At 36.9% G+C, this 13,482-nt stretch overlaps 1 protein-coding gene across 1 annotated transcript in view; it reads right to left on the bottom strand.

Annotated features, from left to right (window-relative positions):
• Nucleotides 1–4,846, bottom strand: part of ABCA12 (ATP binding cassette subfamily A member 12) — a 155,389-nt gene extending 150,543 nt beyond the window's left edge. Inside the window, exon 1 of the mRNA XM_010960050.3 lies at nucleotides 4,438–4,846. Coding sequence (XP_010958352.1) covers nucleotides 4,438–4,506 — 69 coding nt within the window. The 5' untranslated portion in view covers nucleotides 4,507–4,846. The remainder of the gene's footprint in view (nucleotides 1–4,437) is intronic.
• Nucleotides 4,847–13,482: the final 8,636 nt, after the last annotated feature.

Genomic DNA, 13,482 nt, shown 5'->3' with positions numbered 1-13,482 from the left:
TAAACCTTAGTTTCACCCCCAAAACAAGGAAACAAAAGTGGCACAGAGTCCTCAGTTAATTGGGCTTTCTGCTAGTCAACACTGCCATCCACATAAATGACCCATCTGAAAACTCAGATCAAGACAATTTTCTGAAATCCATATTTACAGATTATAATACATTTTGAAGATTGTTAAACTTTCTATGATGTTTATGAAAACAACACATTACTGGACTGCCATTTCTAAAACATCTTTATCTCATTGACTTTTTGATTGACTAAACTATAAAATGGTCATGTCTGCTATGTGCCAGGAACCATTATAAACAAGTAGATCTAAAATTTTAGAACAACTAAAAGGAATTAAAGGAGTAAATGGTACAGATCCAGAAGTGGGAGAAGAGCCTGGAACATTTGACCATGTAGTTGAGTGAATTGTGCAAGACCTAGTTCATTTTAATCTGATTCAGAATTAAATGTGGGATTCAAGTTTAATTCTAAGTTGTTTTAATCAAAAAAAAATTTTACTGCATGGACCAACCTGCTCCAAAATTTTCAAGCTAAGTCTTCATTTTTTTTTTAGCCTCTATGAGGGAAAGTTACATGAGCAAGGTGAGGATTAAGGAGGAAGTGTCAAATTTGACCCAATGTTAGAAGTTTATCAAGTTGTGGGAATGTCTGTGATAGAAAAACTAGGTCTATCATCAAGTGAGCTAAAGTGTGATCCACTAGCTGAACAGTTACAACAGAAAATAAACAGTTGAAGATAATTTTCCTTCTTTAGATCATAAGTTTGGAATTAGATTCCACTTCTATACAGACTTACAGTTACTTCTTGAAATGCCTATTTAGAACCTATCTTCTTAATGAAAGATAAATTCTTATCTTGCACTATCTAGTCTTTAAGCTTGCAGTCTCTTTGCTGTCCCAGGACTCTGTTTCCTGTCATTAACTAGCATCTCATTAAGTGAGCCTCCCTGTTGCTAACCATCTCCAGTGGAATGTATGTTTATTTTTCCATTATTTTTTAGAGTTAAATTATAAGCCCAGCAGGGTAGCGACTGCATCTAATTGATTTTCTCTATTACCTAACATTGCTGTTGGTGCCTAATGTATTTTTTCACACTCCTTTAGTATTCATTTTTTTCAATATAATTGAGAATTGGTGTTACCACTAATATTAAAAAAAAACCCAGCAATATCTAAGGCCTCCTTAGCAATTAACAATTACCTCCTTTGTTGGTGGGCTGAACTCTGAGCAGGAATTAGAGAATATTGGGAAAGGAAACTCAATTTAGGAGTAACAGAGAAGCAGCAGGAGGTAATGGAAAGAACAGATCCATTTTTGGGGAAGGATCTAACTTTGAGTTTTTATATTCACTGTGTGACTCTAGACAAGTTCCTTGAGCTCACAGGGACCCCATAAAATTAAGACAGTTAGATAACCCCCAACAGTCCAAATTTCTGACATTCGATTTTACAAAAAAGAGAGAACATTAACTCTAAGAACAATTTTAGGAAAGTCACCTCAAAAATGAAAGATTCCGTCTTCCCTTTTTTGAAGTCAGGTCAACATGTAGTTTTTTCCATTGTCATTTTATTTCATAGACTGCATAGTTGCTTGAAATTCTTTTCTCACTTTCTAGTCTACTATATACTTTTATAATAAATTTCCTCAGTAATCCTCACTCAACTTTAATATTTTTACTATATTTTTGTTTTTCTTCTTGTATAACATTTGTTTCTCCATTAGCAGATTCCTAACTTCTTCCTCTTATAGACTATTCTTCCCACTGACTTGCTTTGTGATAGACTCTTGAAAATAAAGTGGAAGAGGAGGTCATGGAGGTGATACTAGCATTTTTCTTTGACATTCATTAAGAACTATATGTTTCTAGTGTCACACAATTTAACTTGTATTTTCCTGGTTATAAAAGTATACTTTAAAGTGCCAAATTCAGAACAGTTACAAAAATAGAGATAAAAATACTTGCATTTTTAAATAATTCCTTGATGGATGACAAAGTCCAGTTCCTATACAAAGACTGTGTCCTCTCCTCAAATTTATAAACCCCTTCTCACATTTTGTCTTCTAATTTGCCTATATTTTCTCTCTTCACATTATAAAAAAAAATTATCTCCTTTTAGATTTTTAATCCTAACTTTCCAACCTCTTGATTTTTTTCATTCTTCCCTCTTAAGTAACACTGGCACACGTATATCCTTCCAATGCTGGGTCCTCAAGTCTTCTTTCCCAGCACCAAGACCTAGGACTGGCTCTAGGCAAAACTATGAGGAAAATATACCTTCCTTTATCTTACAGCCTTCCACTTAGAATTATCTTTCCTTCTCCTTTTGGCAACATTATTTTCTAAAGGTCTCTTGTGTCCCTCTAGTCAGTCATAATGGATTCAGGTGGGCCCTCTGTATTACCTCAGATTCTGAACTTCTAATGATCTCACTTCTTGCAGCCAAGACTTATCTGTCCTAGATCCCATTCTCTCAAGGTGCTCTTAAGATCTGAATCATTTGATGTCCCAGAATGAACTAATAGTTCATGTCTTCTCTTTCACTAGGCAAAAGTATAATTACCAGGGACTTTTCAGGGATTCTGGCTACATAAGAATAATATAAGGGATCAGATTAAAAATATTTTAGCATGCCTGACTTTCATCTCCTCTAAATTTGCCATGTCCAGCAGAAATTGACTAAAATGGAGAAAAACTCTAAAGTAGAACATTGATATGACAGCTACTTTACAGGTGAGGAACAAACTATTAAAGTTTCTAAAGATAAAATTTCTCAATGGAAAAATTTATTCACCTGAGGGTATTTTATTTTTAACTTTTTTGTAAAATTGAGTTGTAAGGAAAATATACAACCCTCAGCATTCAGCTTATCAGCAACAACACAGATGAGTTTTCAGCTCCTCTATTCTTTTATTTTGAACTATCGAGTTTTCATCACTTAAGAACTTTACTGTATATAAATTTCTTTCTCTCTCCCACACTCCCTTCCCCTAGATTTCCTTTCACTATTACTTTGAATAAAATATGACACAGACATTTCCCCAAACCCCTCTATAATCTATCTGCCGAGTGTTCCACCATTTATAAAGCACTTTGGAATACATTAGTATGTTTGGTTCTTACCATCCTATAAGAGGTATGGTAGACCTCATGCCCATTTTACAAATGGGAAAACCAGTACTCAGAGAAATTGTACTCAGAGAAATTCTCCTCACCAGCTACATGTTCAAATCATGTAGCTGGTGAGGAGAAAAACCAAGAAGCCAACTCTTGTCTTCTGACCAAATTCACCTACCCAGACTCTTTTCCTGCAGAATTCCACATAGAGCCTACCATGGAGAAATTATGGAAAGTTTTACTTTTGTGTTATTTCCAATTTAAAAACAATAAAATAAAAATATTAATGATTTAAAATTTTATGTCCAATACCCACCAACATGCTACTGCAAAATGTCTTGTGATTTTAAATCCTACCCACCAAATTCACAAAGGCAAATGAACTTCTCTCTTAATATATATGGCAGAACACTTAAGGTGCCAGGCCCTGAAAGCAAACATAGAGTGAGATAAGGTGGATAGATAAAACTTTGATTTCTATGACACATATTATTTGCATATTTATATTATGCAGTTAAAGTTGGGAATTTCCACTCTAAAATGAAGTATATTGCGCGCCTTTTTGGATTGCTCCAATTTTCAGACATTCTTCTGAATACGTGACCACTCACAGAAGTGAATTCCTTTCTCAGTCTCTCTGTAGCCTATCTGGAGAGGATCTAATAGCTGGCTATGTAATTTAAAAAGCAAACATGAGTGTAAGAGCACAAAACAGATGTTGCAATAAGCAGAGCAGACAGACTGTAGCAATAAAGTGATTCAATAATGGTCTCGATGCACGGCACATATATTGACCCTTGTTTGGCATTTCAAGTCAATAATTTTTAGATACTTAAAATTTCCTGGAAGCTTTTCAAACTATTTCCTTTCTTTATCTTTTTTTTAACCAACTTTTCTATCATTTTTGGTTTTCAAGTACATTTCTCCCCTACTTATTATACCTTTCATCTGAAACTTCTCTTTATCTCATTTTTCACTAAACTCATTAAGAAAATTTCTGAAACTGTTTTGGCCTGAAACCTAGAATTCAACACTAGTTCCAATTCAATCAGTGTCAAGGTGCATCCTTTTCTTTGCCCGGGGCATATCCTGGTTTATTCTTTTAATTTACTAAAATCAAAAGGCATCTTCGGGGGCATGTTTAGACTTGTCCCATAAGCTGTAAGACAGATGCAGGGATGATTTCTAAATATGTTATTTCTGCTTTAGAAAATGATGTAAAATTCTTCTCTTTCTACCTGTCTTTAGCACTATATTTTAAAATTGCCTGGAGCAATGACCCTAGGGCCCCCTTCCCTCATTTTACTTACCGGCTGCCTTTTGACACCTAGCCAGTTTTTCCAGACCAGAACCCGAAGCTGATGAAACTGGGAAGCCATCCTTCAAATGCCACGAACGAGAGAAGTCTTCTCTTCTCCTCCACCCCTCAAAAGAAGAATTGGTACCCCGTCCAACTTGCTATGTGTCAGTGGGTCAGAAGCCTTTTCACGGCATAGCTTTTCTAAGGGATGGGGTGAAAAACCCACAGATCTTCTCTTCCTGCTGGATTTTTTCCCTTGGGTTAATCCTTGACCAAGGAGCACTTCTCAACCAATTCTTCCTTTCAAACAAGGACACAGACCAGGATCTTTTCGTGGCTTTTGCTTATTTTAAAGTAATATCCAGTAACTGCTTGTTGCATGAAGTCCAGACTCAGGAGAGAATGAGTATCATTTGGATAATGCCCCACTGGAAAAGAAAAAAAAAAAGCTGAATCCACACCTCCTACTCTCCATAAATTAACTGCCTACCCACACCTTTGAGAAGGTGTCACCTGCACCGGACACGTCATGAGGAATTAGGAGGGACCCTTGCCAGGCCAGTAGGACTTGTCCTACATTGTCTCTCCTCCTTTACTACGTAGTGCCTGCTTTAGCAGAGGCAGGGCACAGAGAGTATTTTACAGACTCTGGGCCTAGTGATTCTTACAGTATCTAAAGTTTTACTAAGATGTTTTAAGACAATAAGGTCAGAGCTCAGCTGAAATGCTTTGAACCTTAGCCCATCATTAGATATACTAGAGAAAGTCTCAAAATTTAGCTTAAAGTGAAGTTGAATGCTTTGATTTGGAAGGAAGTGACTTTGTTGGCTCCTATCACACTCTACTAGGTTAAGAAAAATACAGAAAATAAAAGGTAAGGCTGTAGGTGACATAAATGACATAATGGATTCCCTCATCTTGGGGCTAGGGATTCATGTGTCTATTATAGGAAAGTGATGTTGTTTCAGGCGTTTATGGTTACAGGAGACATAAGCTGACCCAGGATATTTCTAAGTTTATAACAGAGTTCAACTGCACTTGAAATCTCTAAATCAGCAAAAGAAATCTATTGTAGTTTAGGGGAAAAGAAACAGGCTCTGTGCTTGAATTATTCAAGGTACTTTATAATTAAGTAATTTTAATTGTGATTTAAGGGTATATATAACCCAGAAGTCAGGCGCAAAAAGGCTTTTAGGAATAAACTTGCTTAAAAGCTGTAATGATAGCCCATCCCCTCTGTTAAGCAATGCCCTCCACAATCTGGCTCCAGCCAATTTTCCAATCTCACCTTCCAACATACTATCATAAATGCTTGACCCCCTGCCAAACTGGTATATATTACGATATGCAAATGTAACCTCTGCTCCCTGGTCCCCGACTTGCTTATGCTAACTCCTCTACTTAGGAGACATGCCTCCCTCTCAAAGCACCTACCTCTCAAGATTTTCCTCAAGTTGACATTCTCCATGAAGCCAATTTAGATATATCCCATAGGATATATCTTTTGTCTTTGAATCCAGCATAGTTTTTTGTTTATATTTCTCTCAAGGAACTTGCATTTTTGCCTTATTGTGATTTTAATACGTCTTATTTTTTCCACACTAGATTGTAAATTCTTTGAGAAAATGGACTATTTTATATCACAATACTCTACACATGTATCAATGCTCAGTAATGACTGCTAAATTTAATTGAAGAGACAATTTGAGCCAAGACTAGTGAAACTCCCCTTCAGTCCTCACACTTCTCCAAGACTGACGCAGAGGCTGTTTGTAAAATGAGTTCAAGTGATGTCTGAGTTCTCCTTTCAAACCTGGAGCAAATACTGGTTCAGCTACCTGATCCCCATGCCGATTTCTGCCATATTGATGGCAGCCAGCCTGGGGCTGACTAGAGCTACGTTGGCACATGCCCATTATCGCAACTCTGGCTTTGTCCCTACCGTAATGAGTCTCTCTGAGCCCAATCCCCAGGAGGCAGTCTGTGCTGAATATCTAGAATTTGGCCCCTTAATTGTTTTTCTGGACAATGTTAAAGACAAGGGGTTTTTCAAGCAGCTGAGGCCCTTGGAGATAATACCCTCCTTCACCACTCCTAGGATGCAATGTCTAAGATTTGCCTGGCTTTCTCCAACTTACTCCATGACTTGAGCTTCTGCTTTGCTGCCTTCTTTCTCTGCCATCTGTCACAGTCTACAACTCACTAATGGTTTGGTTCACATATAAACACTGCTCAGTTGTAAAACAAAGTGGGATTTGGGGCTATGACTACACATATCAAGGACCATTACAGAGAGTCAATTTATTCAGTCAGGTTAATTCAGGTTAAAAAGCACTGACTCACCATGCAACTGATGCAGGTCAGAGGTGAGCTCAAAAAGTCCCAAATGGTTTCTCCCAGCAGCTGCTCGTCACCTCTCCAGTGTAACCATGGAGCTGTTTTGTTGGTGTTTGGTTAACATTAGTTCAAGCTTCTCTCTCAGGATGTCCTCTTGCCCATACACCTTCATCTATATCCTCTAATTTTCTGATGAAGATAATGTATTTTATTACAACCCATGGCTTCCCAAGAGATCTATTTCCTCAAAGTAATCTCAAAACTATACATCAAGTATTTAACATATGTAAGGTATTTCTTTACATTTGATGGCACATGATGTCATAGCTCTAAATGTCACACACATTTCCTTGGGGACTGGGGTAATCTTTCACAATACATAATGCACAGTAAGTTAAGTTAGAGTACATAGAAAATTAGACCTCCCAAATTTACACCACTCTATCTATGTATTAGCACCTATAGTGACCATTTCTGCTTCTAGAATCTTCTTTAAGGTTTTCAAATTTCTTTTAGAATATGAGTTTAAAAACACTTTTAAAAATTCCATTGTGGAAAAGTCTTTGCTAACGTTAATCTTGGAAGCTATAGCTTATATAAATAAGGAATCATAACCTCTGATCAAAATAGAACTTGAAGTAACTATTAGACCAACCAAAAGGAAATGGAAGAGAGAGTGTGGAAGAAGACTGAAGATAGTGAATTCTTTTTTTTTTTTTTTTTTTTGCACAGAGGAAAATGTAGGTTTGTGCCCTACTCCTAACTGTAGATTTGGATGTTACTGAGAGGTACCTTAGGATTTCCTCCAGAGGGAAGAAAGAAAACTTTGGCCCCCAGAAATACACTATACCCAGGACACAGAGTTGATGAAAAAAAATTAAACAAAAACTAGACTGGCAGCAAATAATTACAGACAAAGTTAGAACAATACAATCCATGAGCAAACAGATTGACCAGTAATCTGTTTACAGAATTTATTCTTATCGTTGTGCTGAGAAGTTAAATGACTCTGATTGGCAGGACTGTGGTGATCTGCCACTGGACTCAGTTGTTCCACTGCTTCTGCCTGAGTCCAGCAGACCCAGGTTGTCTTTAAGAATGACTTTCAGTTCTCTGTCTATAATACCTGTCTCTGATCCCTTTCTCTGCTGTTGGTGGCTCTGTGCCTTACAGATTGACAGGTGCTTGATCCCTTCATCAAGCAAGTAATCATCACATCTACCAGAACTTAGGCAGTGCTTACTTTTGAACACTCAATTCACCAGCAGTAAAATCAAAAATATTGCTTTAGTGTGGAATAGCGTGTACAAAATTAGTTATTTTGAAGATTCTAGACTTTTGCTTTCCAGAGTTCTAGAAATCAAAAGTTTTGGAGAACAGTTCAACCAGCACAAATATGACTGAGCCATGCCAAGAATTAGATTTGAGCATGCCTAGTCATCTTCCTGAGACTGGTCTCATCTAGGGTCACCTCCAAGGTCAGTTCACCTACTGAACCCAGTTAGAATAAGAGCTGATACGGCTACACAGCTGCGTAATTGGCGGGCTCCATAAACACTGGATGTGGCAGCTCTTGTCGGTCAACCAGTCATGTAACACACTCCAAGACCAGGGCAAGGAGGAACTGGTCCAACCACAGACAGGATATTGATGTGGCTGAAACACATTAATCTGTTTTATTAGTATTTATTAAAGATCTACATTAATATAATAGTTATTATACACTAGTTATTATACACAAATAGACCCCTGTTTATTTAACTAATCATTGTATAATAGGAATCTAACACAGGTCTTGTCCTGTAGTAGGTGGTCAATTAATGCTTATTGAATAATAATTATTGAACATTTGTTAAGCATGCATCAATTCATTATAGGAGGCCTATCATGTACAAGCTGGTATTATCCTCATTTTCAATGGAAGAAAAGGACACTCATAGAGATGCTGTAAGTTGCCTAAGTTCACCCAGTAGTAGTGGGGATGTTGAGAACATCAGAGAGGAACTCAAACCCCAAGTCCATACTTTTCATCTCTGTCATGCTACCTCCAATCCTATGTACTGCACTGCCTGGAAAGAGCTGAAAAGAAAATAAAAGAACTTCAGGACTTTTCCTGGTTCTCTAGGGGCCTGTAAATCACTTGTGTTAAAACTCTTTTAAAAATTGGCAAAAATAAGTCATAAAGAATAGTGGCACCAGGAATTCAGGAAAAGGAACACTGCTATTTTTAGGCTTCTTGGTAACATCAAAGAACTTCCCAGCCTGGGCCTTGCCAGCTTCATCAGGTGTGTCTCTCCAGCCTCAGCCATCCCTCCTGCCATCGGCTGTAATGCCTTGGAGGAGAACTACCTACTCTCAGGCTTTGGTCACGTGGCTCCCTCTGCCCAAACTAAAATCATGCTCATTCTTAAACGACTGACTCAGATGTTGCATCCTCTCTGAAGCCTCTCCCAGCCTTTGCATCCACCCTACCTCCACTCTTGACTGACATAAGCATCCGTTCACCTGTTCTACCCCAGACCTCTGCTCATAAAGACAGGCAGCGTCTTATTAGTCTGTCATAGTCAGTTGGTCTCCTTGTCTACACTCTGAGCCCCTTAAACAGGGACCATGCTTTATGGACACTAAGGGTTGGAGATTAATTCCATATCCCTGGAGAATGGTGAGAACTCTGGCTTGATTAGATCTAAGAGCTGGTTTGAAGTAGATAAAATTTGGAGAGTGAGGGACCTTAATCCTAAGGAACGGAGGATGCCATATTGAAGATTTAGAATGAGAAGTTCCTGGCAACTCTTCTAAAGAGACAGAGAGTGATAAAACTCATGCTATGGAAAGATGAAAATGTTATTACAATGAGAGATTCAGGTTGAGATCTGAAAACTTCTATTTTGAATAGGAAAAAATGCAGAAGTGAATTAATGATGAAGTGAAATAGTTTAGGAATTTTGATGGGAACTAGCTCCATAATTTTACTCCTTCACCTCTAGAATGGTTTTTGTTCATAGCATCAGTGACAACTTAATTTTTTTCCCACCATTAATTGACTTTTACATTAAGATGATATGGGATGCTCATCAGATACAGGATCTAATCTTTACAATAAACCTGTGAGGTCAATATTATAATCTCTGCTCTATAGATACAGGAGCATAGGTCAAGTAGCTTTCCTGGGTTACACAACTAATGACAGCAAGGACAGTGATTGGAACCCATGTCTCTGTATCTGCAAAGCTCCAATAGGCTGTCATAAAGCAAGCATGGATAAGAAAACATAGCAAGTATGTGCATTTAACCCACATGGAAATGTAAAATAAGTTGGGAAATTGAAGCCAACTCATGGCAAAAATAACAGCATCCTTCTTTTATGAGGAGGGTGGGGATGCATCAGAGCCTTAAGATAAAGAGGCACCAATTACTAATACCACATTACCTAAGATCCACCTGCGATGTAAGGTGGTGATAGCCAATGCTATGAAACGTAGGTGTGAAGAAAGTATCAGATTCAGGATTTTCAGGTGCTTTATCAGCACTAAGACACTCCAATGATGATGTGGTTAGAATAGCTGTATGAAGAAGCAACTGGTAAAAATCTAATCCATAAAACCAGGAAGTAAACATATTTTAAGTGGGCTTAAACAAGATTCACCCCAAGATAATATAGTGGTACAGAATGACCCACCACAAATAACATGGTCTAGTAAGGAGAGTCATTTTGATAAACTAATGATTATCTTGCTTACCACTGAGCCATATGACTCTGGGAATTTCAGGGTGATTTACAATCTTGCAAAGAATTACTCACCCACTCACCTAGGATGAGTAATCATTTATGGGGTTAAACTGGTAAAGTACGTTCAATTAATTAATTTTACTACCTACATTGCTATAACCTTGTGTGACTAAGAAATAAGAAGCAATTGGTCCTTTTTTAGCCTATTGAACTTATAAACAATCTATTAAAACTTAAGGGAAGATTTGATATAGATCAGCGCCTCCTTTTTGCAGTGTAAGTTTCCATCAATTCTCTGCTTTAGAGGAAAAAATGAAAAATACTATTACTGTTTTCTTCTTTTCAACTTACACCCTATCCCACAAAAAACTCAGCACAGTTTAAAAGACAAATCTATGTTTTTATCTAGTATCCCTTCTTTCTTTATTAAAAAAAAATACAACAAACCAATTTCTGCATGTCTTTTAGCCTTTGATGACCAGACTTTTCATAGAAAAATTAAAAAAGAATATCACAAATATTAAAGGTTTCTGTATTTATGTGGCAGTATGCATTCTCTTTAAAAAACAGAAACTGTCTTAGAAAAAAATTTTTTTCTTGAATAAGCTATAAAATGATCATTCCTAGCATTTTAAAATTCTAAACGTACAGTACAGAAAAAAATGTCATCCAGTTATCTGTCCCCTCATACTTGAGCAACACACAATTTTTCCATTTATTTTCTATGTGTATTACTACTAGATTATTTTGAAGGAATAGGACTGCAGTGGAAAGGACTGGTCGATGATTTCAAGTCAAATCAATAATGAAATATTTTTTTGAAAAGTCTGATGATTCAAGCACTAATTGGCCAGTCTGCAGAGAATATAAATAAGGTCTGTTTTCATGCCCCTATAATATGGCTCCTTTAATAGCACTTCCCTCTTATCAGGCACCCCACAAGCAATATTTTGGAACAAAGGAGAAGAAAAGATATAAGGGAGAAGTGGAAGGCAGTAATTAATTGTCATGTATATTGGTATCTGATCGTTTGACTTCTGAACAAGAGAATATATTTTTTAAATAAGGTAGAATAAATTCACAAGTCCATACTCAAAAAATCCATTTTTGTTTACATTTATATAGACATAAATATATGCCCATATAGGCTTTACAAATATAGAGATACAAAGCATATACATAAATATATAAAGAAACATTCACAGAATTTTAGCCGTTATATAAGCATACATGGATTGTAAATGTGAAGAAAATGGTGTATAATAAAAATGAAACATCTGGTCCTCCAGATATGCATTTTAATGAGTGCTTTAATGATAGCATGTGACAAATGGAGCATATGGTATGGTATCTATTGGTAAAATCTCACTATAGAGAACTGGACAGATCTTTTGAACCAAATTTTGTAGCATCTCAATTTAGCCATGATATTTTTCTAAACACACAAATTCAGAACTATTCTAAATTAAATAACTGCACATTCATTAATTTTTTAATTACATTTATTCATTATTCTTCTTCCTGGGGGAAGCACTCACATGTAACACAAAATGAATATATCTCAATTTAAATGATAATTTGAATGACTGCAGTGAAGCTAATCTTACCCATTCTGCTACCATTCAGGCATTCTCTCTGGACCATGGAACTGTTTTGAAAGCTGGTTATGTTCTGTATAAAGATCATAATAAAGAAGAAACTTGTTCAAAACTCTTCAACAGGCTTGCACAAACTTTCCTACCACTAAGGCTCTTATGGGAAACATAATCCCATTCTCACCGACAGCTTGACCCTCAAATCTTCAGCCTTCCTTCAATAATGAAAGTTTATTGCTTAGAGCAAACAACAGCATTTCATGTAGCACCAAAAGCCCCTGAAATGGAGTTCTGTTGACGCTTTGGTTCTGTAGCCTCAGGAGGTCATTGGCAAGATGCCATTTTGATATAGCAGCTTCATTCCCTAAACTAGGGGCCATGTGAGAAATGTCAAATCATGTTGAAAGAGAAGGCACTGGCTTACTGTAAGAGGAGAGAACACTACAAGAGCTTCTTTTAAAAGAGACTTGTTTTGACTAACAAGGAAGCAGGGGATATTGAGGTCACTCTCTTTTCCCAGGTAGGTCAATTTTGGAGGCTCAATATTCTATCTAGAAAGTAGGTTAATAGTTATGTTTAGTCCACAGGTTTGTTGGGGAACTGAATTAAAGGATCAAACAAATGTAAACAACTAGATATTAGCTAAGGCCTCGTTGCCCCCCAGTTCCTGCATCTACGTATGTGGCTTGAATTAACACTCTATATAACCCAGATAGAAACTCAACCTATTGGTAATGCATATAGGAAAATAAAAACAAAACTTCACACAAATTATTTGGTGAGTTTAGTACCCTTATTGGAAACTGGTGGGTCACAAATTGTAGAGTATGTGACCTCTCAATCTCACCAACTCACCCTCTTCTCTTTGCCCCTGCCATCTCCTTTTCTTCACTCTCTTCTACTGCCTCCTGTTCTGGGACAATTAAATTCCTCTCCTTTTCTCTTAAGTAGTTTTGCCTCCTTCTTGGAAGCTTTGATGCCTCCAGCCCTCCAGATTCTAGAGGGATGCATTTACACTCAAGCTTGTCAGTCACTAGAATAAGGGCTGCTTTCTCAACATAAGAAACTCTGGGAGCAGCTTTTGAAGAAGTAAAAATTTCACCAACTCCTTACAGTTAATTACTATTATTACTGGCTGAAATAATGCTTGATCACTTGGAACCTCCAAAACAATGACAACAAAGAATATAACGAGATTAATTCCACAGCAATTATTTCTAACTCAAAGCAATATTCAATTATATATCAGGACATACAAAATATTCTCATTTTCTATTTTTCCTTTACCTGAGGTAGTCTGAGTAGAGGTCCTCTGGGATCCATAACCTATTGTTCGGGGTCCATAAATTCTTGAAGATTTAATCTTTGGGGTTGTTCATGTTTATGATACTCT

Source organism: Camelus bactrianus, chromosome 5 (assembly GCF_048773025.1).
Source record: "Camelus bactrianus isolate YW-2024 breed Bactrian camel chromosome 5, ASM4877302v1, whole genome shotgun sequence".
Classification (NCBI taxonomy): Eukaryota; Metazoa; Chordata; class Mammalia; order Artiodactyla; family Camelidae; genus Camelus; species Camelus bactrianus.
The sequence above is the reverse complement of the archived record's forward strand: the minus strand, read 5'-3'. Positions and strand labels throughout refer to the sequence as shown.